Here is a 25,000-nt window from a genome sequence, read left to right on the forward strand (position 1 = left end):
AAAAAAAAAAAAAAAAAAAAAAGAGTTGAGAGAACTGAGTGAGAGTGCCTGAAAAGCTTTTAACATCCCTTATGGTATGAAGAATACTCATTGAGTATCAGTTGTCAGCGTTAGTGGAAGTACCAGTGAAGTAAATTTGCTAGCCTTTTCCCTCCCCTATTTACATAAAAAAGTGTGGGAAAAGACATGAAGCTACTTTAGGTAGAAGCAGTCAATAACATAGATCCAGAGACTCAGGAATGTTTAGGATGAAAAATTAGATAGGTTTGCAGTAGATGGTAATAATATTTACAGAAAAACAGATGGGTAAATATTACTGGAAAAGTCTAAAATGACAGGCTTATTTACTTATTTACTCTGGCTCCTTCTTTGCACTGGACTTCAGTTGAGTGGAATTTTTTCAAATGTTGCTTTTAATGGTAATTGTCCTGCGAGAACTTTTTGGAAGTCTCCGTCCAAAAGGAAGGGAATTTGAAAGTTATGTTTTGATAAATTTTCAACTTAAAAGTCTAACCAAGCTGGACACAGGCAGTGTTGGAGATGGCTGGTATGAGCTTGAAAGCGCTGATGGTTAACTTTTTGTTGTTGTTGTTTAATTTTTAAAATTTATTTATTTATGGTTGTGTTGGGTCTTCATTGCTGCACGTGGGCTTTCTCTAGTTGCGACGAGTGGGAGCTACTCTTCGTTGTGGTATGTGGGCTTCTTATCGCAGTGGCTTCTCTCGTTGTGGAGCATGGGCTCTAGGCGTTCAGGCTTCAGTAGTTGTGGCACTCGGGCTCTGTAGCTCTGGCGACGGGCTTAGTTGCTCCGCAGCATGTGGGATCTTCCCGGACCAGGGCTCGAACCCGTGTCACCTGCATTGGCAGGCGGATTCTTAACCACTGCGCCACCAGGGAAGCCCAGGAGCTGATGGTTAACTTTTCATGAATTTTGTGAGGTGGCTGTAAAGCACAGGTACTAATAAAAAACCAAATTATATAAACTTTTGATTAACGTCTATTAAAGACAAAGGTGATAAGCCTTCAAACTCGTGATTTCCTAATTAGTTTATCAATACTTGTGCTCTTAGGGTACTTGTGTCTGTATGGTGGTGTACAACCTCACATCTTGTGCCAGCTGCAAGTTTAGTGATACCGTGTTGATAGATTGAAATCAGCCATGGTGGAGGTATTGATTCCATGGAAGTCAGCAAACATTATTTTTTGGAGAGCCAGTTGTTACCTGTTTACCAGCACAGCACTGGCCACAGATAAAGGCTGGCCTGTAAGCACAAAACATCACTCATCTTTGTGCAGTGACACCTTACAGTGGAAGTTTACCGATTGTACCCACAGATTTCCGTTCAGCTCCTACACCCGTGCTTCTGCCATTTGCAGATTTTCCACCTTTTTCTAGGTGTCTAGTAACTCCTGCGCATTTTTTAGTTGAAGTGAAGGGTCTTGTTAGCTATGATTGACAGAGGTAATTGTGACCTGCTTGGGAATGGTTAGAATGTTGGTACACATTAATCACTTGGTTTCAGCAATTTGTACTTATTACCTTATCGCATTTTAAAACAAAATTTCATATTTACTTTGTAGACCCTGTGCCATGGTGGCCCCTGACATCGAGCTAATCTGTGAAATCCTGTTAGTTGCTGAAGGTTTTGTGGATGCACGCTCACTAGCCCGCAAGTTTATTACATTGTACACGCTCTGCAAGGAGCTCCTGTCCAAGCAGGTGAGGGGTATTATGTTACTTTTTCTGGGTTTTTACACCCCATTAAAACAGCTTCTGAAATATGGACATCGGGTAATTTATCACTCAAATTACAGTTAGACATTTAGGAGTAATTTTATATTTTCCACAAAATTTTGAAAATCTGAATTTTACAATTCTTCTTTTTTTTGAAATTAAAATAAGACTAATAAGAACATGCTGTATAAAAAAAATAAAATTCAAAAATTCAAAAAAAAAATAAAATAACCAAAAAGATCATATACTCCTTGTGCTAAAAAGGGTATGGCTTTAGTCCGTAAGTGCCTCAATTTCCTCATCTTCAACTTGGAGCCAGTAATGTAGAGCACATATAAAGGTTGTTAAATAAACAAAACAAAACAAAACAAAAACTTGAGACATTTTAAGTTGAAGGCTTTGTTTGTACTTAATACAGCTTTTATCAATGGGCTATGTGATTTTCTTTAAATGTCATCAGTGCTGTAATTAGATATGAATTTTATGATGTCTCCCTTTCCTTGTGGGAATATTATTTTCCAGGGAGAGATGGCAGGAGTGTTCATAAGAGCCAGGGAAAGCTGATTTTCTGAAGAACCTTTGAGAAATGCTAAATGAAAGATTTTCTCGTTTTGTTGGTAATTCTTTATTTGAAGTTAGACTCGGCTTTTTTGTTTGTGTTTATTTTTGCTCTACAATTCCTTTGTTTCTGAAATGGGCCAAATTAATAAATGCATTACTCTCCAGTCACTACCTTCTTGCTGTTTCATTGAAGCTGCTGGTGGGCCACAAAAATGCCATCTATATCAGCATCACTGTTTTTAAATTTAGCTTTTTGGTCACCTTTGACTTCATTCTTCGGGTGACCTCTTGTTAATTCCTGGTGACGTTATTTTGCAGTTGTTCCAGGATGAAAGTATTAAAATATCACAGCTGGAACCACTCAGTTACCTGTACTGCCAGATGTACTCATTTTAAATTACCCTTTGTTGGGGTGAAATTTGGAATCTGAGATGCAAATTCATATTGTCATTTTAACAACTGTGAATTTACATTCTGGGGTAAAACATATCGAATTTGATAATGTGGAAAAATGCTTGTGACAATGTTATATGCAAAAAAACAGCACAGCGAACTGTCGATGTGATCTACAATTTGCATGTGTTTTATTCAATATATTTTATATTACACTGTGTGTTTTATATACATATGAAGTGACTGGAAAATACATTGTGATTTTTAACATTTGTTTCTGGGTACTAAGATTGTATTTTAAATTTTTTTCCTTATTCTTGTTTGTGATATCCTTTTAATTTTTTTCGATGAGCCCCTTTTAATTTTATAATGGGAAAACGTCAGAAGAAAAAAGTGTTACCGGACCCAGGATACATGGAGTTGCAACCATACCCCATTCCCAGTACTAATACTTAAACATTTAGCAAGCATTTACTGTATTCAAGTAATATAGTTATTGCTGACGACGATGAACGGGGTAAACACAGAACAAATGAAGCAGACACTTAGATTTCTGACTTCAAAGAACCTATGTAGGAGATTTAGTTTACATGCAATAAAAATTAGAAGGAAATAGAGGATGAAAAAATTATCATAGTTTCCAGGAGGAAAGGAACCAATATTTACTGAAGAGGGACCATGTGTTAGCTTTTTATCTTGACAAAAATACTATGAATTTGGTCTTATTCGTTCCATTTTACAGGTGAGGAAACTGAGTAAATAACCTATCCAAAGTTCCCAACTAATAAGTGTAGGAGCAAGATTTAAATCCAGTCCTTTCTAACCCTTTCTAGGACATCTGTAACCACTTACAGGAGGGAGAGGGGGCGAGGGGTAGAGTAGATGAGGAAAGGGCTCTCCAACTCAACAGAAGTGTCAGAGATGAGATGAGGGGAAAGAAATTTGTCCCGGACAGAAAAGCTGAGTTAGGAACACAGTCCACTGACAGTTTTCTAAGCTGTAGGAATGGATTTGAGAAGAATCAGTGGACATTTTTGACCAAAGGAATAACCTGATGAAAATGGTGAAGATTATGTTAGCAGTTGTTTGCACTGTTTAAATGTCTAGGAGTGTCACCAAGTCGTCTTTTTGTGTTTTTTTTTAATTGAAGTATAGTTGATTAACAATGCTGCGTTAGTTTCTGGTGTACAGAAAAGTGATTGTTATATACACACACATACATGTATAATCTTTTTCATATTCTTTTCCCTTATTGGTTATTACAGGATATTGAATATAGTTCCCTCTGCTATACAGTAGGACCTTGTTGTTTATCTGTTTCATATATGGTAGTTTGTATTTGCTAATCCCAAACTCCACATTTATCCCTCTCCACCTCCTTTCCCCCTTTGGTAACCATAAGTTTGTTTTCTATGTCTGTAAGTCTGTTTCTGTTTTGTAAATAAGTTTATTTGTGTCATATTTTAGATTGCACATATAAGTGACATCCTGTGATATTTGTCTTTCTCTATCTGACTTCACTTAGAATGATAATCTCTAGGTCCATTCATGGTGCTGCAAATGGCATTATGCCATTCTTTTTTATGGCTGAGTAGTATTCCATTGTATATATGTACCACATCTTCTTTATCCATCCCTCTGTCGATGGACATTTGGGTTGCTTCCGTGACTTGGCTATTGTAAATAGTGCTGCAGTGAACATTGGGGTGTATGTGTCTTTTTGTACATCCTCTCCTTTAATAGTGTTACAGCGATGACTTAGCCCCTCCCCAATCCCCCTGGCCTCCTCTTTCCCCTCTCTTTCCCTCCTCTCAAGCCCTAGTCTTCTTTGTATATCAGTGGCTTTCAAATGATTTTTACCATGGCCCACAGTAAAAAATACCTTTCTGTTGAGACTCAGTATACACATACATGCATATACACATACATGCGTACACACATACATGCATACACACATGCACCCAAGCACAACTGAAACAAAAATCTTCACCAAACACTTCTTACCCTTATTTGCCGTGCACCCTGGTATTTTTCATTCCATTCTGTTCTATTTTAGTACCAACGAAAATGATGGTTAAGACCCACTAAGTTGATTTTATTATCTATTAATGTACTGAAAAGCATAGACATTTATATGTGTTGCTTCACTGCTTACAAAGCATTAACTCATTTTACTTCAGCAACCTTGTGAAGTGGGTGGATACTTTAATCTACCTTTTTATAGATGATGGTAGTAAGGCTTGGAGAGGTTAAGTGACTTTCCCACACGCACAGCTGGGAGACATTGAGAGAAGAGTTGTTACTACGTGATTGTAGACAGAAGGCAAAGGAGAGAAGGTGGGTTACATACAGTCAGTCAGCTAATAGAGTGTGTCTTTCCTGAGCCTCCTGCCCTGTGCTGTGCGCTGTGCTAGGACCTAGAAGGCAAAAAATCAGCATGGGGTCTGTGCTCCAGGAGCTCGGAGCCTGTGAAGGAATCTCGTGTAGGGGTAATGTGGAAGTCTCAAAGAGGTATTGGTTTAATCACTGAACTTTGTTTTTTTTAATTTTTATTGGGGTATAGTTGATTTATAATGTTGTGTTAGTTTCAAGTGTCCAGTGAACCTGTCATACATATACACATATCCTCTCTTTTTTAGATTCTTTCCCATATAGGCCATTACAGAGTACTGGGTAGAGTTCCTTGTGCTATACAGTAGGTCCTTATTTGTTATCTATTTTATATACAGTAGTGTGTATATATCAATCCCAGTCTCCCAATTTATCCCTCCCCCGCTTACCCCCGGGTAACCATAAGTTTGTTTTCTACATCTGTGACTCTGTTTATGTTTTGTAGATAAGTTCATTTGTACCCCTTTTTGTAGATTCCACTTATTAATCACTCAGATGCTCCAGCCTGGATGTTGGCACTTAATACAGTAAAAACTGGATTATTAAAGTTTAGTGATTATTTTCTACATCTGTAACTCTATTTCTCTTTGGAGATTCCACTTATTAATCACTCAGATGCTCCAGCCTGGATGTTGGCACTTAATACAGTAAAAACTGGATTATTAAAGTTTAGTGATTATTTTCTACATCTGTAACTCTCTTTGGTAGATAAGTTCATTTGTACCCTCTTTTTACATTCCACACATAAGCAATATCATATGATATCATTACCAGGGTGTAAGGGGTGGGGGGGGGATCAACTGGGAGATTGGGATTGACGTATACACACTACTATATATAAAATAGATGACTAATAAGGACCTACACTATAGCACAGGCAACTCTACTCAATACTCTGTAATGACCTGTATGGGAAAAGAATCTTAAAAAGAGTGGATATATGTATATGTATAACTGATTCACTTTGCTGTACACCTGAAACTAACACAACACTGTAAATCAACTATACTCCAATAAAAATTAAAAATAAAATTTAAAAAAAGAGTAATGAGGGAAATTAGAGATCCAAGGCTGGGAATGGGTGGAATAGCAGGGCTACCAGTGGAAAACAAGAGGAGTGTGCTTGTGGTTGGAAGTGAAACCACTGGAGTAATTGAACCCCTGAGTTAGCAGGCTTACTGAGAGAACAGAGGGAGGAAAGCGGATGGAGCCTTGGGCAAATACTGCAACTAAACGCTGTGGAAAGAAGAGATTTGCTGACAGAGGTGGAGAATCAGGCAAAAGAAGCAGGACGCTGAAGGGACACGGTTTTCACAATTTCAAGGAGGGGAAAAGAATATTATTTTACAACATTAAGACACATATTTATCTGGACTCTTTTCTTTTAGCTTTTGGCTTTTTCTTCTGGAATGAGAATCTGATTCCCTCATAAAATTTTTGAAAAAATATATCTGTGTTTTGATTTTAGGATCATTATGATTGGGGACTTCGTGCTATTAAATCTGTCTTGGTTGTAGCTGGCTCCCTGAAACGAGGAGATAAAAATAGACCTGAAGATCAGGTACTGCAATGCTAATATGAGTTTGTTGAGTGAGTAGCTAAATGGCTTTGTACAAATAAAAGTATATATATCTGGATGGTGGGTCATGCATAGCACGACTTTTTAAAAAGCATCACATCTATTTTTAATACAGGATATTTTGAGGACTGGCATTTCTTATGTTATAAAAGTCCACAAGTATTCTTGAGTAAAAGGATATGAATATATGAAAGAAAATGTGATTTTCTAAGTACTTCTGAAATATCAGCCACAAAAAGTATTTTGGCGATCATAAATAATTCAGTAATCAGTGTTTGATTTTCTCTGAGGAACATTTAGAAAATCTGATTGAGTTGGGATATTAATCCTGAAAAAGTCCACGAAGACATAATCTAATGGAAGAAACTATGTCCATTTCATGGGTTGTGAGATGAGTTTAAAGAAAGCAACAGGGGGGATGCTCACCTAACACCAATGATATATTTAGTTGGTTATTTATAGCTACTAGGGGAATGTTCCACTATCCTTTGTGGGGGAAAACAATAACAGCCACATCGTGCATTTTTCTCTATTAAACAAGTAGTGAGAGTAATGGATATACAGCCTGTGTGAAGATGCAGTATGGCTTGAGATTTTGAAAAAGGTCTATTCCTGTGAGTTTCTTTACATGTTAAGGGATATTTATCATGTGATTTTCTACTTCTCTTTTCCAATCTTTCTCTCTCTTCCTCTGAGTCACAATTCATGATTGGGTCAAGATTTCATGCATTTACCTCTTTCTGTAAAAGTCATTCTGATGTTCAGGTTACTGCTTTTAAAATCTAAAGCCCTCTTTGGTTTTCAGCCAAAATAGAACAAAAGCTGAAACTAAAAATGGGTTGAGTTTATCATTCTGAGATTCTTAGAGTATTTTGGACAAAACGGTCTCATGGCCTTGGTTAATTTACATCCTGGAGTTTGAAGATTACAGAGAGAAGTACCTCAGACCCTTTCTTAAGGTCAAAACATTATCCAGGGAGGAACGGGGCCTCTTCGTTGGTTTTAGTCTGAGGTTATCCATGGTATCAGCAGAGCTTTCTGCTGTTCTGATATATGACCTTGTAAGCAGTTACCCTCCCTGTAGATAGAATGCCATTCTAACAGAGAACAGTATCTATCTCATGATTACATCTTTAGCTGTTTAGGTGTTTGTTAGACCCTGTATTGGCTTTTTTATGAAATGTTTTCTGTTTTTCTTTCTAGGTACTCATGAGAGCATTAAGGGACTTCAATATGCCTAAAATAGTGACTGATGACATCCCTGTGTTTTTGGGCCTGGTTGGTGACCTGTTTCCAGTCCTGGAGGTGCCCCGGAGGAGAGTGCCCCACTTTGAACAGATGGTCAGGCAGTCCACTGTGGAGCTCCACCTGCAGCCCGAGGAAAGCTTCATCCTCAAAGTAAAAGGATCATTTCCTTGTCATGGCAGCCCCTGGGAGGTGCATTGACAATAACTGTGGTTAAGTGATACTCAACCAAAACATTAACTTACATATTACACTGACCTTAAGATGCTCTTAATATATACATCAAAGCATTCTAATAGAGTCGCATTCTGTAAGAAGGTGAAAACACAGAGAGGGTAAGTCATGGTTTTCAATGGAAGCAGACTTTTCATTAGTTTATAAAACTCCTTGGTTCTTCTTGGTGATGTGCACCAAAGATTAATTTTGCTCTCTTTTCTCTCCATGTTAGAGAAAGTTGGAAATAAAGTCGTTAGCACCTGCTTGTAATGGGGGAGAAAAGTATGATATCACCTGAGTTATCAAAGGCTGTGCATATGTTCACTTGTCTGGGGTGTAGTGAATACATGGATGTTAAAATACATACAGATTATCTGTTATAGATATTTCAAAGGATATAAGTCATTAGTCAGTTGTAGATGATGTTGGCCGTATGCTGTTTCTGGTCCCACTTCATAAAGAGTCATTGATTTTTGTAACTAACCCCTGCCATGTACCAAGTACCTCTGTACTTCACTTCTGCCTGTGTCAGTGACTCACCGAGTAATGGTTTTTCTTCATCCTCATCTCCATACTCTACGTTGAGAGATCTGGGAGCAACTATACTTTGCCCTTGTCATCTTTTCTAACTTTCCAGGAATGTAATGCTGTCAGTGGGGGCTGGCTCAAGTTGTAAGGAAAGAACTGGGTGAAAATGGGCAGATTTTTTTTTTAAATCACAAACTCATTAAAGGAAACTAGTGTGTGGTTGTTTGGCCTGCAGGTTGTCCAGCTTGAGGAGCTGTTGGCCTTGCGACACTCTGTCTTTGTCATTGGAAATGCAGGCACAGGAAAGAGCAAGGTATAGTAAACGCCTGTTAGCTTTCAGCCATGAAAGGAACAAAATTGCGCAGGGTGGGAGACCTACATTCACTTCTGTTTGAGAGTTTCCTTCAGTGAAGTTGCTCATAATTTTGGGTTAGGATCTGAGACTCTAACATTGCTATTTGATCAATTGAAACTCTTCCTTTATACTGGGAGCAGGGAGAGAGGAGCTAGTAGAACATTGCATTCAAATAAATAAACTAAGGGAAGATTGGGCTCTCCACGTGAGATAGCATCCTATTCGCTAACTTAGATGCATGCCATCCTGCTCTATGCATCTTTCAATAATATACCTGGATTCTTTTATCCAAAGCAAACATATTGAGAGACTCTAGAATAAGATACCTGGCTTATAGGATTGGTGTGGCCCTACCCACACTGATCAAAACTATTTTCTTATATTTCCCAAGTTATCCTAGTGTCTCCTCCCCATATCATTAAGAAAAACCCAAATAGTTTTCTTCAATACTCCCCCAGAAATATAGCCCTCTATAGGGCCAGAACAAAACTTGAAAGGGAGGAAGCAAAAACCACATTTTTGAAGTACTTATTATGTACTCTGCTAGGTGCATTATGTGTGATTTACTCTGCACAACGATGATAGGCCATGGGTGCTATTATCCCCATTTTTAGTTCACTGCTTGATTTTGTTTGGTCTTACTGACAGTCCTGGCAACATACTTATTTTCTTGTTTGGCAGACAGTATATGCAGAACTGCATGCATTTTAACTGAGGGTGCTTGGGTATAAACATATTTAGTAACCAGCAACTAAAAATAAGCAGAGTGGGCATGTGAGACTTTAGGGCATGGGTGTCTATAGAACTTGCCAGTATTTAGGTCAGAACCCAAAGTGGAATATGTGTAAAAGGAAGCCCTGTATAGGGCTTTTTTACTGAAAAATGTCATCATTGAAATAGTAACGTAGATAACTGATAGGCCTGTAATTATTTTGTTAAAGTAAGTTTCAGATGTGAGCCATGGTGCAAGGAAGGATAAAATTAAATTCTATAATTTTCCGTAGATTAATGGTTTCTATAAATAGAAGCTTAATATTTCTAAGACATTCAATTTCTTTCATCTAGTCTTCATTGATTCCGTTCTATTCAACCTTTGCTTAAGCTTATAGAACTAGAGCACCAAAGCTTGGGCCATGTTAGTTAGCAATTGATTATTCTAAAGTATTTGGCAATTGTTTATCAGTCCTTTAAACCCCTGTGAGAGGAGATCAGGATGATAATATCTAAAATGAAAGCCATGGCTTTTCAGAGAAAGCAGAAAGGATAGTTGGGCAGATATTTGGGTTAAGGTGTCAATTAGTTAAATAGACATGTATTAAGCACCTATCCTGAGAATTCTTTTTATTTAATTTTTTACACTTTTTAAATTTATTTTTTATTTTTGTTTCCTTATTGGCCGCGCTGCGTGGCATGCGGGATCTTAGTTCCCCAACCAGGGATAGAACCTGTGCCCCTGCAGTGGAAGCACAGAGTCTTAACCACTGGACCCTCCAGAGCGGACCTATCCTGTGAATTCTTATCACCAAGCCTTCTTTTCCTCAATTACCTAGAACAGGGCTTCTCAACCTCAGCACTGTTGACATCTGTACAGGATAACTGTTTGTCCTGGGGGCTGGTCTTTCATTGCAGGATGTTGAGCAGCATCCCTGGCCTCTGCCCACGAGATGCCCAGTAGCACATCCTCTTCCCCCAAGTCAAGATGATCTCCTCCTGAGAACTATTGTTCTAGGTCGTTAGGTCTCAAAGCATGTCTAGACCAGCATCCTAGGCATCACCTGGGACCTTCTTAGAACTCAAATCAGTCCTACGCAAGACCTGCTAAATTTGAAACTCTGAGATCGGGTCCATTAGTCTGTTGTAAGACCCTCTAAGCACTTTGGATGCAGGCTAAATTTTAAGAACAATCTAAATAATACAGGCAGAGGGGATTTTAATAACATGTACAGGAGCACATTTACATATAGTCCTTTACTTTGCACACATGGTTAAAAATCTCAATTGATAGTGACTTGCTCTTGACAGAATCAGGTGAACTGATCCTCAGGGATTGTGGGATTAAGTTTTTCAAGATGTGAATGAAGATGTGCACATGTAAATTTTTTCCCGTTCTCAATATACACAGAATATCTAGGAACATATAATGCCTAAGGAAAACCCTTCAGAAATCCCATTTGGCTTACATTAGTATTAATTTTCTTAACATTTTTCCTTCTTTCTTTTTCAGATTTTGAGAACCCTGAACCAAACATATGTTAACATGAAACAGAAACCCATTTGGAATGACTTAAACCCCAAAGCTGTGACAACAGATGAACTCTTTGGTTTCATACATCATGCTACCCGAGAATGGAAAGATGGCAAGTAGTATTTCCCCTTTTGAAGTGCTAACATTTTCTTTTTTTTTTTTTTTTTTAATCCAGAAAATCATTTCTCAGTTCAAGCCAATTTTAGTCATGGTTGTAGATTTACTGTTTATGGGTTGGCGTTATTGGAAATACAGCAGCTCACAACAGCATTTATAACCTATAAATTAAAACTAGATTTGATTAAGTGGTCGATTAGCATTCAGCAGGTTTGTGCTCAGAGCTGTGTATTTTATCCCCCATCAATTATGTCAGGGCTCCCTGTAAACCAGCAGAGAAGTCAACAAAAATGCCTCAGGGAACATTTATAAAGTGCCCGATACAAGATACTGAGTTTCAGGCATGTGCTATTCTGGGTGCCAGGGCAAAGGTCAGTGAGACATGTTTCTTGCCCCTGAAAGCTTTTGTGGACAAGCAGATTCCTATGTTAAAATCACGTTTCACATTCTCATTTCCGTAAATGCACTAATCTAGACATCATCCTTGAGTCCTTTCCCACATTCACACCATACATTTAACCTCACAGCAAATCCTATAGGCCTTACTTACCTTTAACATACGTATTGTATTCCAGTGCTTCTCACCTCCTCTGCAGCTCCCGCATGAGTCCAAGCCACCAGCACCTCTTGCCTGTATTTGCGGTGTCGCACCTCACGGGTCTCCATTGATTCATTTTTCCATGCAGCAGACAGAGGGTGGTCTTCAGAATGTTAGTTCCCTGCTTGCAGTTTCCAGTGTGTTTCATCACCGTTAGAATCCAACCTTTATCCAAGGCCTACAAGGTTCTATGTGATTGAGTCTCTCTTCTCCATGTCTGATCTCATTTCCTGTTCCCTGCCTTTGACTTACACATATACTCGGGACTCCTTGCTCTCCTCTGAACCCGCCAAGCATCTTCCTGTCACGGGCCTTTGCACTTGGTATTCCCACCATCTGCAACACTGGAGATACCTGCACGGCTTGCTCCCTTATGTTACTGGAATGTCTGGTCAAACATCACATCAGAGAAGACCTCCCTGATGACCCTATCAAAGGAGCAGAGCTCGTCATTCTCCATCCTAGTATCATGTACACCCTGCTTCCTTAATTTGTGGGACAGTCAAAATTTGCTCTCTTAGGCTTTCTTTTTTTTTTTTTTTCTTTTTTTAAGGACTGTGGCAGGAAGGGAATAATATCTGTTTATGCTGAAAATATGTAAAAGCCTTTCAAATTAGTGTCCATTAGAACAGGTTGCTGGCTTTTTTATGAATTATGGTAGCAGGTTCTACTATAGACGATCACTTATCTTTGCACAAAATCCTTCACAGAGGGAACAAAACCTTCCACATACCTGCCTCAAAACAGTTTTTTTCACCATAGTATTATGTACTTGAGTTTTGAACAGTCAGCAGCTATTAAATGTGCCATGAAACACGCATAATACGTAGCAAAAAGGACGCTGGATTTTAAACGTTTCTATCTTTACATCTTGTGAGATAATGATAACTTATTATAATGCCAGTGAACACATTTCCCAAAGAAATGTATCGCACTTCTGAATACTTTAGCTTTATAATGATCTGTCTTGAATAATGTTATAGAAAAATGGAGAAAGGTGGAATAAATTAATATTTGGCCTAAAATAGATACTGAATATATGTGCATGAAAACGTTTAATATTTTCATTTGGTGTAAGTTTTGAGTTTCATGTACGTCACCTGCTATAAATCTCCACAGGTGTTCTTCAAGGAAGGTACTATCATCTTTATTTGACATTTGGGGTTGCTCAGTCTGAGAAGTTAAGGAACCTTCTCATGGAAGTAAAACTTGCCCATTGGTCTAGATCTCAGGGATAGCTCAAGAAGTAGTGCTGTTTGCCCACCTCAAAGAGGTGGCAAACTTATAGCAAATTTACTTACTGAATAAAAGAGCTTGCAGTAAAAATAAGACAAATTTATTTTAGAAATAAATAGCACTCAACTCCATTATACATTAGGATTGCTTACTCTTAACTTATAGGTCTATTCTCATCCATTCTGCGAGAACAAGCAAATCTTAGGCATGATGGACCAAAATGGATAGTGCTGGATGGCGATATTGATCCCATGTGGATTGAATCACTAAATACTGTCATGGACGATAACAAGGTGAGTAATACCTCAGTGCTAAACCTTAAGTGGAACACCTGGAGTGCACTGAGTTCCATTCACTTATTGACTTTAATATGAGTTTCAGGCATTAACCTGATATTCTTTATGTAATTACTATTTTGATGTGGCACCTTCCTGGTAATTCTCTTAATTTCACTGTTAAAGAATTTAAGGGAATACATTTTTTCTTGTCTATAAATGTAACCATCTTTAAAGAGAGTTAGATATGTACCCAAGGGTTTAGTTCATCCACATCTTACCATTTTCTAAGAGCCAGGCGTAAATTATTATTATATCTTCTCTTTAAGTATGGACTACTTGGGTAATAAAAGAATGAGTTTGTGCCCTATGTTAATTGGCTAAATTTAGCTCTTGAAATTAAGTAGTTCCTATGGCTACAGATTTGAGTATGCATTCCTAAGCATTTTGCCATGGTTAATCCAGAATTTCCAGCAAAAACAAAAGGTGAAGGTACAGGTCTGTGAGACACCATTGAAGCAACACAAGGTCTACTGTTAGGGTCAGGAGAAAGAAATCGTTAATTGTCATTGCTATAGAATAGTAGTAGTAACCCCCTTAACCTAAGAGTAATTACTGTTTTCTGAACCAAGACATTGTCTATCATAAAATACAGGTCTAAGGTCTTTACACTTGCATGAGTTTCTACAGGACAATTTAAAATTGTGATGGTTCAGATTCTAAATAAAGTTTATTTTTTATGGCATTCAGGCCTTTTTATGTAATCAACTCTTAAAACAAGGGTCTTATGTTTAGTAATAATTACCACAGTTATTTAAAGGTTGGCATGAGTGAGTCCGTGTTGGTGAGTTTGTTCCTCCGGGGTCAGCGAGCTCCCCTGAGGATGAACTGAGATCTTTATTCAGACTGCATTTCATTGTTTGTTTGTTTGTTTTTTATTTGTTTTTGTTTTTTAAACAAACAACATTTTTTAAAAGGAAGGATCGTTGAGTTACAATGTGTTAATTACTGCTGTACAGCAAAGTGAGTCAGTTATGCATATATACACACACACACACACACACACACACACACACACACACATTCTTTTCCATGATGGTTTATCATGGGATACTGAATATAGTTCCCTGTGATATCCAGTAGGACCTTGTTGTTTATCCATCCTATATATATTCAGACTGCATTTCTAGCTCAGGCAGTGAGCTCATAGCCTTTGGCACTTCTCCTGGGGGAAGGACTTTGTGCTGTTTTGGAAAGTTAGCAGCCTTGCCTTTGCTCCCTAATGAAATGGCCACTTTTGTGCTGTGCCACCCTGTCCAGGTGCTGACCTTGGCCAGCAATGAACGCATAGCTCTCACTCCCTCTATGAGGCTGCTCTTCGAGGTGCATCACTTAAGGACAGCAACCCCAGCTACTGTTTCCAGGGCTGGTATTCTGTACGTGAACCCACAAGATTTAGGCTGGAATCCGTAAGTATTGCTTTTATTTTAATTGTGGTAAAATATACATGAATGTCGAATTTACCATTTTAACCATTTTTAAGTGTAAAGTTCAGTGACATTGAGTACATTCACATTGTTGTATAACCATCATTACCATCCATCTCCAGAACCTTTTGCATCTTCCCAAACTGAAGCCCCATATGCACTAAGCAGTAGCTCTCCCAGCATCCCCACCTCCTTTCTACTTTCTCTCTATGAATTTGAATACTCTAGGTGCTTCTTATAAATTGAATCATATAGTAATTGTCTTTTTGTGCTGGGCTTATTTCACTTAGCATAATATCTTCAAAGTTCATGCATGTTACAGCAGGTGCCAGAATGTCTTTCCTTTTCAAAGCTGAATGATATTCCATTTGGTAGAGATATATATATCTCATATTGTTTATCCATTCATCCTTCTGTAGATACTTGGGCTGCTTCTCCCTTTTGACTGTTGCACATAATACTTCTGTGAACACAGGCATAATCTCTTTGAGTCCCAGCTTTCAATTATTTTTGATACATACATGTACAAGCAGAATGGCTAGATCATATGGTAATTCTGTTTCAAATTTTTGGAGGAACCGCCATACTGTTTTCCATTAGTGGCTACTCCATTTTACATTCCCATCAGTAGAGCACAAGAGTTCCAATTTCTGCATGACACTACCAATACTTGTTATTTTCTCTGTTTTTTATAATAACGATCCTAACGGGTGTGGAATGGTATCTCATTCCAGTTTTGATTTACATTTTTCTAATGATTAATCATTTGAGCATCTTTTCATGTGTTTATTGGCCATTTGTGTGTTTTCTTCGGAGAAATGCCCATTTCAGTCCTTTGCCTATTTTTTTTCTTTTTTTTTTTTGTCTGTGTTGGGTCTTCGTTTCTGTGTGAGGGCTTTCTCCAGTAGTGGCGAGCGGGGGCCACTCTTCATCACGGCGCATGGGCCTCTCACTGTCGTGGCCTCTCCCGTTGCGGAGCAGAGGCTCCAGACGCGCAGGCTCAGTAGTTGTGGCTCACGGGCCCAGTTGCTCCGCAGCGTGTGGGATCCTCCCAGACCAGGGCTCGAACCCGTGTCCCCTGCATTGGCAGGCAGATTCCCAACCACTGCGCCACCAGGGAAGCCCCCTTTGCCTATTTTTAATCTAGTTGTTTGGGTTCTTTGTTGTTTTTGTGAACATTTCTTTTTTTTTCTTTTCTTTTTTTTTTTTGCGGTATGCGGGCCTCTCACTGTTGTGGCCTCTCCCGTTTCGGAGCACAGGCTCCGGACGCGCAGGCTCAGCGGCCATGGCTCACGGACCCAGCGGCTCCGCGGCATGCGGGATCTTCCCGGACCGGGGCACGAACCCGTGTCCCCTGCATCGGCAGGCGGACTTTCAACCACTGCGCCACCAGGGAAGCCCAACATTTCTTTTTTTAATCTTAGGTTTCTAAGAGTGCTAAAAATGTATTTGATTATTTGAAGAAAATGTTAGCAATTAAAGTTAATTAATTAGGCTAATTTAAAAATAATTAAATTAGCACCTGTATGCAGTTGTCATTTTTAGTTGGACATTACCCTGTTCGCACCTTGCACATGTTAAGACATATATTTGTTGACTAAGTGAATAAGTAGTAATAATAGCTCGTATGGAGCACATAGATGTAAGTATATCATTTAGTGAACATTTGTGTGTTTGTATGTATACACATAATATGCATACATGAACAGTGGTGATGCTTTGATTTAGAACAAGTTTATTGTGCCCACTTGCTTACTCTTCAAATGCTTACACTTTCCATAATTCATTCCGGTGGTCCCTTGTCACCCCCTCTCGAATTCCCACTATGCGCTGTAGAAACATCTGAGCTCTGCACATGAACACGTGCTGGTGCCTGGCATGCTTCTTGTGTCAGATATCTTCTCTTTACCCCTCCACCCTGCTCTGTGCCCCCAGCGGCCATCCTGTGTGGACCACATCAATGGGCTCCTTGCCCTCTGGCTTCTGGTTGGTTTGGCCAATGCGGAACCCTGGCAGGAAATGAGGGAGAAAAGAGAGTGAGCTTAGGCTATTCATTTCCTTGGCTCCCTCCCTGCAGGAGCACATCAGGATGACCGTGACCTTCATCAGCAGGTCCTCGTAAATCTCTCCATGAGATTCTTTGCTTCCAGGTTCTGATAGCCCTTCATTCTCTTGTCCTTGCAGCCGCGGGGGCTCTCACCATTTCTCAGCCATCACCCCATGACATGGCACTCTCCTGTCCAGTTTCCCTGCTTCCGCCCAAACCTTTGCCAATAGTCCTTTTATTGATCCTTCTCTATTATCCTAATTTGAGGATGACCTCTGTTCCCTGCCAGATGCCTGACTCATGCACTCCTCCAGGCTACTTTTCTGTGTACTGATTTATTTACTAAAAGTCTCATCCTCCAACTCAGCAGCCAAGTAGAGCCATGCCCAGGTTTCTGTGAAGGTAAACCTTCATTGGCTAGGGGAGGGAGTGATTTTTAAAACTCTAAAATGGAGAGTTCTTCTTGAGCTAATAGCTCCTTTCCCCAGCTAGGATTTTGACTATCTTCCTAGGATGCTTCTGTTGATCGGGAGCTAGCTGATGGAGAATCTCCAGTGCCCCTTGACTCCCCCATATGGAAAGCAGAGGCAGTCTTGTACCCCTCACCCCCACTAGTGTGGTCTGATTTCAGTAGTGAATCTCACAGTTCCCAAGGTCTCTCTAGTTCAGTTTTAATAACATACGGAGATTTGTGCTAACAAAAGCAGTCTAAATCCCCATTTAAAGAAAGACTTTTATCCCGTAAGTCAAAGGTCACAGTTTGGCAGAAGAGTCACCCAATTTACATTCTTGAGAAAGTTAAACCCCTCCTCAACATTAGATTTTATTTTCATGGAGGTTTTTTTTAATTTAAGATCAATGGGTAGGTTTTAATTTTCATATGTGTGACCAAAGGGTCCATCCAGGTCATTATCCAAAATAATGGGAGTCTTCTGTAAAGAATATTTTTATATTTTTACCTCCTACTGCTAGAAACTTTCAATGAACTACCAAAAAGTGGCTATTTAAAGTTGGGGGTGGTATATTTTTAACTCCATATTTATTGGATAATTTATTACCTTACTTTATTTTATTTTATTTTTTTTTTTTGTGGTATGTGGGCCTCCCTCTGTTGTGGCCTCTCCCGTTGCGGAGCACAGGCTCCGGACGCGCAGGCTCAGCAGCCATGGCTCACTGGCCCAGCCGCTCCGCGGCATGTGGGATCCTCCCAGACCGGGGCGCGAACCCGGTTCCCCTGCATCGGCAGGCGGACGCGCAACCACTACGCCACCAGGGAAGCCCCTATTACCTTACTTTAATGTCATAATATTAAAAATGTGATAGCTTTACATGTGTTGACTCATTTAATCCCTCATTACCTTCTGAGATCAATATAGTTATCAACCTAATTTCCCAAACCAGTATCTGTCTCAATTTCCCCCGACTTTTAAGTTCGAAAATGTTCAAAAATATAGAAAAATTGAAAAGGTGGTAGGTAGTACATTGTCCAACCATGCACGCTTTTCCTGCAGTCATCAATTTTTACAGTTTTACCCAATTTACTTTCCTTTGGCTGTACGTACACTCCCTCTCACAGGCAGAGAGAGACATATATTTTATTTTTTAATATTTATTTATATAAATATATATATATATATATATTTTGGTTGCACCTGGTCTTAGCTGTGGCTCACGGGCTCCTTAGTTGCAGCAAGTGGGCTCCTTAGTTGTGGCATGTGAACTCTTAGTTGCGGCATGCATGTGGCATCTAGTTCCCTGGCCAGGGATCAACCCCGGGCCCCCTGCATTGAAAGCACGGAGCCTTATCCACTGCGCTACCAGGGTAGTCCCCTATATTTTCTACTTTTATTTATTTTTGCTGAATTATCAGAAAGTAAGTTGGAGACATTGACAGTTCATCCCTAAGTACTTCAGCATCTGTCTCCTAAGAACTAGGGTATTCTCCTATATGAACATAATTCAATTAACATACCTAAGAAATTCATCTTTGATATAATACTATCAAAACAAACAGTAATTTTTCACAATTTCCCAGCTACCCTGGGAATTTCCTCTGTAGCTTTTAAAAAAAAATCCAGCATCAAAACAAGGACCACGCATTTGCATCTACTTATCTCTGTTTTCTCCTTTAATCTAGAATATCCACCCACCTTTTTCTTTCATGACATTTACAGTTTTGAAGAGAACAAGCCAGACATTTCGAAGAATAACCCATTGGTGGTTACAAAGTGGGTCAACCCTTCTGTCTCCCTATGTTAGGTGACATTTTTAGTAAAGAACTTTTTCTCTTCTTCCCTTCTACTCTCCTTCCTCCCTTCCTTCCTTTCTCTCTCTCTTTTTCACTCTCCCCCCTTCCTTTTTTCTTTTTGAGGAGTGTCATTTTCTATTCATGGCTTCTTTTGTCTTAGTTCAGTGGGTTATGATTCATTGCCAACAGTATTCTTTTGCATGCTCAAGTTGCCCTAAATTTTGCCAGCAGGACCCCCTTCAAGCCAGCCCCTTGCATGTTCTTTTGTACTTGTTCTCCTAAGTCTTTGAGCACTTTGCTTTCTGGCTAACGCAGATGCTTCTGGCTCATCTCAGACTTTACTTCCCCTACGCTTCTTTCATCCATTTCTCTAAGGAGCTGGAAGTGACTGCTTTTTGTATAAGGAGTGATATTTAGAATCCAAGATAGGGATGCTAGGAGGGCTTATTGCCACTGGTATGTCATTGCTTCTAGACCCTTCAGTGAACAGAGTTAGGCAATATATTTTCTTAATTCATATTATGGGAACTGATAAGATATTTTGGCTAGAAGTGATGATGAAATACTCTGTTCATAGTATCTCTGTGGGGTTCATAGTATCTCTGTGGGACTAAATAGAGTGCCATTATTGCTTAAGTTACTTGGAATATTTTTGTTAAAGTTCACTGAGCTATTTAAAAGCATAATTTTATGTCCACGTTTTACAGGTATGAGGTCAAACAACATCCTTAAAGTCACATCATTATGTGACTAGCTCTAGAAATCAAATACTATTTTAATTCTGAGTTCTAAGTAAGTTTCCTGGAAGAATCCTAGATAGTTCATATATGTCTGTTGAGATCTTGAGATAATAGAGAAAGCAGGAGTTAGAAGAAAATTTCTGAAGATTATGATCAGTGAGAAGTTTTTCTAGTAGAAAAGAATAAAAGGCACGGAAAGGGAAAAACAAACAGGTAATGAATTAAATTCATTTATAATTATTTAAATTATTTAAAGTGAGCATAAGTGAAAGTGAGATCTATCAAACTGTGTATTGCATGGCTTGTACATAATGATAGGAAAACGCAGGAGTATTTCTGGAATTTTGTCTGATTCCTGGAAGATAACTTTTGGTAGCCACAACTTGAGATCATACTTCTTTCTCTATTACTTTAGCTGAAAATACTCCTTTTTTAAAAATTGGCTTTACTGAAATATAGTTGATTTACAATGTTGTGTTAGTTTCAGGTATACAGCAAAGTGATTAAGTTATACATATATATATATATATATATATATAATAGTTTGCCTCTGCCAATTCCAAACTCCCAATCCATCCCTCCCCCATGGCAACCACAAGTCTGTTCTCTGTGTCTATGAGTCTGTTACTATTTTGTATTGATAGATAAGTTCATTTGTGTCATATTTTATATTCCACATATAAGTGAGACATAAGGCTGGACACTCTTGGGGCTGAGATGATACCATACGGTGTATGGTATTTGTCTCTCTTTCTGACTGACTTCACTTAGTATAATAATCTCTAGGTCCATCCATGTTGCTGCTGCAAATGGCATTATTTCTTTCTTTCTTTCTTTTTTTAACAGCTGAGTAATATTCCATTGTATATATGTATACACCAGGTCTTCTTTATCCATTCACCTCTCAGTGGACATTTAGGTTGTTTCCATGTCTTGGCTATTGTGAATAGTGCTGCTGTGAACACAGGGGTGCATGTATTTTTTCGAATTTTTTTTTTTTCCTGTTATATGCCCAGGAGTGGGATTGCTGGATCATATGGCAATTCTATTTTTAGTTGTTTTGAGAAACCTCCATACTGTTTTCCATAGTGGTTGTACCAATTTACATCCCCACCAACAGTGTAGGAGGGTTCCCTTTTCTCCCTATCCTAGCCAACATTTATTATTTGTAGACTTTTTAATTATGTCCATTCTGACCAGTGTGAGGTGGTACCTCATTGTAGTTTTGGTTTGTATTTCTCTAATAATTTAGCTGAAAATATTCTTTTGCCTTTGTCTCACTCATTCTCTCACCTACATTGGATAAGCTTGTTGTCTTCTACCCCTGCAGTCCCATCCTTTCATCTTGGGATATTGTTTATAGGTGTAAACATACAGATTCAGAAATCATCAATGTACACTCCTGATCTGTGGGTCCTTTTAACTTCTGCTATTTTGGCCACTGTGAGTAATAGAAAACCCAACTGTAGCTGTGAGGGGCAAACTATAGAGAACTCTGATGAATTCCTGCTATCCTGTATGACTGGATTCCAACTGCAGACTACAGAGTAATACATTTAAAAAGTCTTCAGAAGCCTGAAGACTTTGGCTACCTGTATAATTTCTAAACTGCTGGACTTTAGACTTCCTGTGATGTGCCTATAGCAGTTCTGGAGAAGGAAGAAGAGCAACACAGCTGCTTATATGGAATATATTTGCAAGCACTGATGAGCCAAAGATTCTCTGTTAGTGACCTAGACGTTGGCATTAAGATGATGCATTTAAGGCATCAAAATGTAGCTATTTCCTGAGGCAGGGGCAGCAATGTGGGTGATCACTTATGTAAGTAAGGAATAAATAAGTATGATATTTTCACTTGTATGTTGTATGATAGCAGTGTGTTTCATTTGGCCATGTTCAAATCTACAGCATCTTTTAAAAATCATGAGAAACTTTTATATGAAGTAAGGTGAAAGGAATTGCCAACAGTACAAAAATATAGCTTCAGTTTTTGCCATTGCTGAAGGTAATTTTCTGTCTTTTAATGTTCACTAAATTTAGCAGTAATTTATACATGAAATTTAAAACTGTCCATATTTAACAATACAGACTTCTTTTTTTTTTTTTTTTTTTACTTCCAACGTTGTGTGGTGTGCTTGACCTCTAGCAGGGGTCATTTTGGTTTGTTGTTTTTTTTCCCCCGGTCAGGATCAGCTCTTACCACGTCTCCTGGTTTGATTGAACTCACTTTCTTATTTGTGGACGTAATTGGTACAACAGCATCATTTGCTCGTGGGCCTGGTCGGCTCTCCCTTTGAGACTTTGGCTACTGCCGACATGGGTCAATGAAGTAGCTATTACATGTCCCCTAAGTGCAAAGACCACTTCCCCCTCTTGGGGCTGTGTTGACACTGCAGCTCCTAGTTATCCCTGCACAGCCTTCTGACCCCACAGAGACCAAAGACAGGGGTGGGCCGTAGGGGTTGAATTTGTTACATGCATCAGGGCACTGCCTACCAACTCTTAAGCCCTACGGAACATACTGTCTTTAGGCGATGATCAGAGAGGCAGAGCCAGGTTCTGAACCCAGTTCTCCCAAATCCACCAACTCTCTGCTAATGAGTAGCACTGATTGAGAATTTGTTATATGCCAGATGTTAATGTAAGCACTTAATACATGAGAACTCGTTTGCTGCTCAGAACAACCCTAGGAAGTGCATTTCATTATCATCTCCATTGACAGATGAGAAACTTGAGGCACAGAGAGGTTAACTGACTTGCCCAAGGTAACAGAGTTAAAAAATGGATGAAGACCCAGGCAGTCTTAGAGCTCCATCTCCCTAAACAGTTCTCTCCCCTGCCCCGCTCCCCGCTATAAGCTCTGGATACTAAGATTCCACTTCTGACAGCTTATGAAGAGTAAAATGAGTAGCTGAGGGGTAAGTGTGGCCTTCATGCTTTCATCCCCACTACCTAACACCTGCATGCCATTGTTCCATGGCGCCCGCTGGATGCAACTCATGGAGCACCAGAAGTGGTCTCTCAGTTACCATCATGCGACTGGACTTCAGCTGAAAATCATTCCTCTTGGACCTGAAAAAGTTTGACAGTAGATATTTTATAAATCTAGCAGTAGTGTATAGGTAGTTGAATATTTAATAAAACCCTGTTGTGAAGGCTTGTGAATATCAAAGGGAGCCTTTTCTAAGATAATCATCTCGCCTTAATTTCTTCTGATATTAAAAATGTGAAATCTGATTTGCTTAAAGCAAGGTGTAGCTGTCATGGGTCTGGTCGCACTGCGTCTCTGGTGGCAGCTATATGTATTTGTGATCACTGCTTCCTATTTGATGAGCACTCTTTGAGCAGTTGTTTTTCATGTCATATCATACAGTTTCTTTCCAGAGACTACTGTGGGTGCTACTAAGTCATGTTTCATTTTGTTGATAAGTAGTGTTTTATTAATATGTTAGAGATATGAATGTATCAAAATTGGTAACATTGTATAAGCTTCAGATTCATATACATGTACCCAAGTGTGAGATACCATTTTAGAGCCACTTACTGGAACCACATTATCAGCTATCAGGTAGAGTTACATTCAGTCCAGTGAACAAGGAGGGACTTGGAAATAGCCCCTATGGAATTTTCACCTTTTTATTTGTAACTGATTTCTCATTACTAAGTAATTGATGCCAGTTTTCATCAAGAAAAATCCCAAGCTGTTTTCATAAATAAAGCCTACCCTCTGAAAATAGTTTCAGTCGTCTAGGAAATGACAAATTGTACTTCCTTATAAATGCTCAGTAATGGCCTACTTATCGTCTATTATGTTGGGTTTCTAAGTGCTATTAGGAGTTTCTTTTACATTCTTTTCATTAAGGTAAAAATGGCCATTAAAACAAGTTTTTAAAGGGTCATTTTAAAATTTGCCATTTGAAAAATAGAATGAACCCACTCAACGTTTCCCTGAAGTGTTGGACCAAGCTGTGTTGAAGGGGGAAGCTTTTGAGTTGGTTGAATTTTTCTTTTCAAGCCCGGTGCTCCATAAAAGCTTTTCTGTGTTCTTTTTCAGGTATGTGGCCAGCTGGATAGACAGAAGGCGGCATCAGTCAGAAAAGGCCAATTTAACGATTCTTTTTGATAAATACGTTCCTGCGTGCTTGGATAAGCTGAGAACAAGCTTTAAAACCATCACTTCTATTCCAGAGAGCAGCCTGGTGCAGGTTTGTCCTGGGTCACACCGTTTCACACTCTAGTCCTGATGTGGTAGTGTGGCTTGATCAAAATAGAAGTTCTTGCTTGTTCAAAAAGATGCAATAGTTTCTGGAATGGTTAGGTTGCTCCAACCCTCCCCCACCCCAGCCCCCGTGTTCCCCAGTGCTTTTTGCAATCCTCTATCACACGCCTATCACATGCTATGACCATTTGGGTTTGTGGTCTGTTTCTTTCACAAGACCGTGAACCAGAGGACTGAATCCACCTTTTACCATTTTTATATCTCCAGAGATTTCCATAATGCCAAGCACATAGTAGGTGCCAAATACATTATTGAATCATTGTGTTCTTCCCAAGTATATTTGCATGGAATAAGAAGAACAGGATAGTAACATTTATTTTTCTGTTTCCTAAGTAACTGGCCCAGAGAAGTTGCTCAGTGTGTTTTTTTTTTTTTTTTTTTTTTGTGGTATGCGGGCCTCCCTCTGCTGTGGCCCCTCCCGCCGCGGAGCACAGGCTCCGGACGCGCTGGCTCAGCGGCCATGGCTCACGGGCCCAGCCGCTTCGCGGCATGTGGGATCTTCCCGGACCGGGGCACGAACCCGGCTCCCCTGCATCGGCAGGCGGACGCGCAACCACCGCGCCACCAGGGAAGCCCTCAATGTATTTTTGAATACAAAAAATTCATGCAATTAAAGATGTTGGCCGGTGAGTAAGAGAAAGCTTCTGAACTCCACCTCATCGGGCACCACGCTGACAGGCCTCCCACTCTCTCTTCCCTTTCTTTTCTCCCCCTCCCAAAACTAG

At 39.4% G+C, this 25,000-nt stretch overlaps 1 protein-coding gene across 1 annotated transcript in view; it reads left to right on the top strand.

Annotated features, from left to right (window-relative positions):
• Positions 1–25,000, top strand: part of DNAH11 (dynein axonemal heavy chain 11) — a 326,309-nt gene that overhangs the window by 143,157 nt on the left and 158,152 nt on the right. The window contains 8 exon segments of the mRNA XM_055085043.1: positions 1,582–1,720; positions 6,549–6,641; positions 7,863–8,057; positions 8,884–8,961; positions 11,228–11,364; positions 13,342–13,492; positions 14,795–14,943; positions 24,051–24,201. Of these exon segments, the coding sequence (XP_054941018.1) occupies positions 1,582–1,720; positions 6,549–6,641; positions 7,863–8,057; positions 8,884–8,961; positions 11,228–11,364; positions 13,342–13,492; positions 14,795–14,943; positions 24,051–24,201 (1,093 nt within the window).

Source organism: Physeter macrocephalus, chromosome 5, assembly GCF_002837175.3.
Source record: "Physeter macrocephalus isolate SW-GA chromosome 5, ASM283717v5, whole genome shotgun sequence".
NCBI classification, from domain to species: Eukaryota; Metazoa; Chordata; class Mammalia; order Artiodactyla; family Physeteridae; genus Physeter; species Physeter macrocephalus.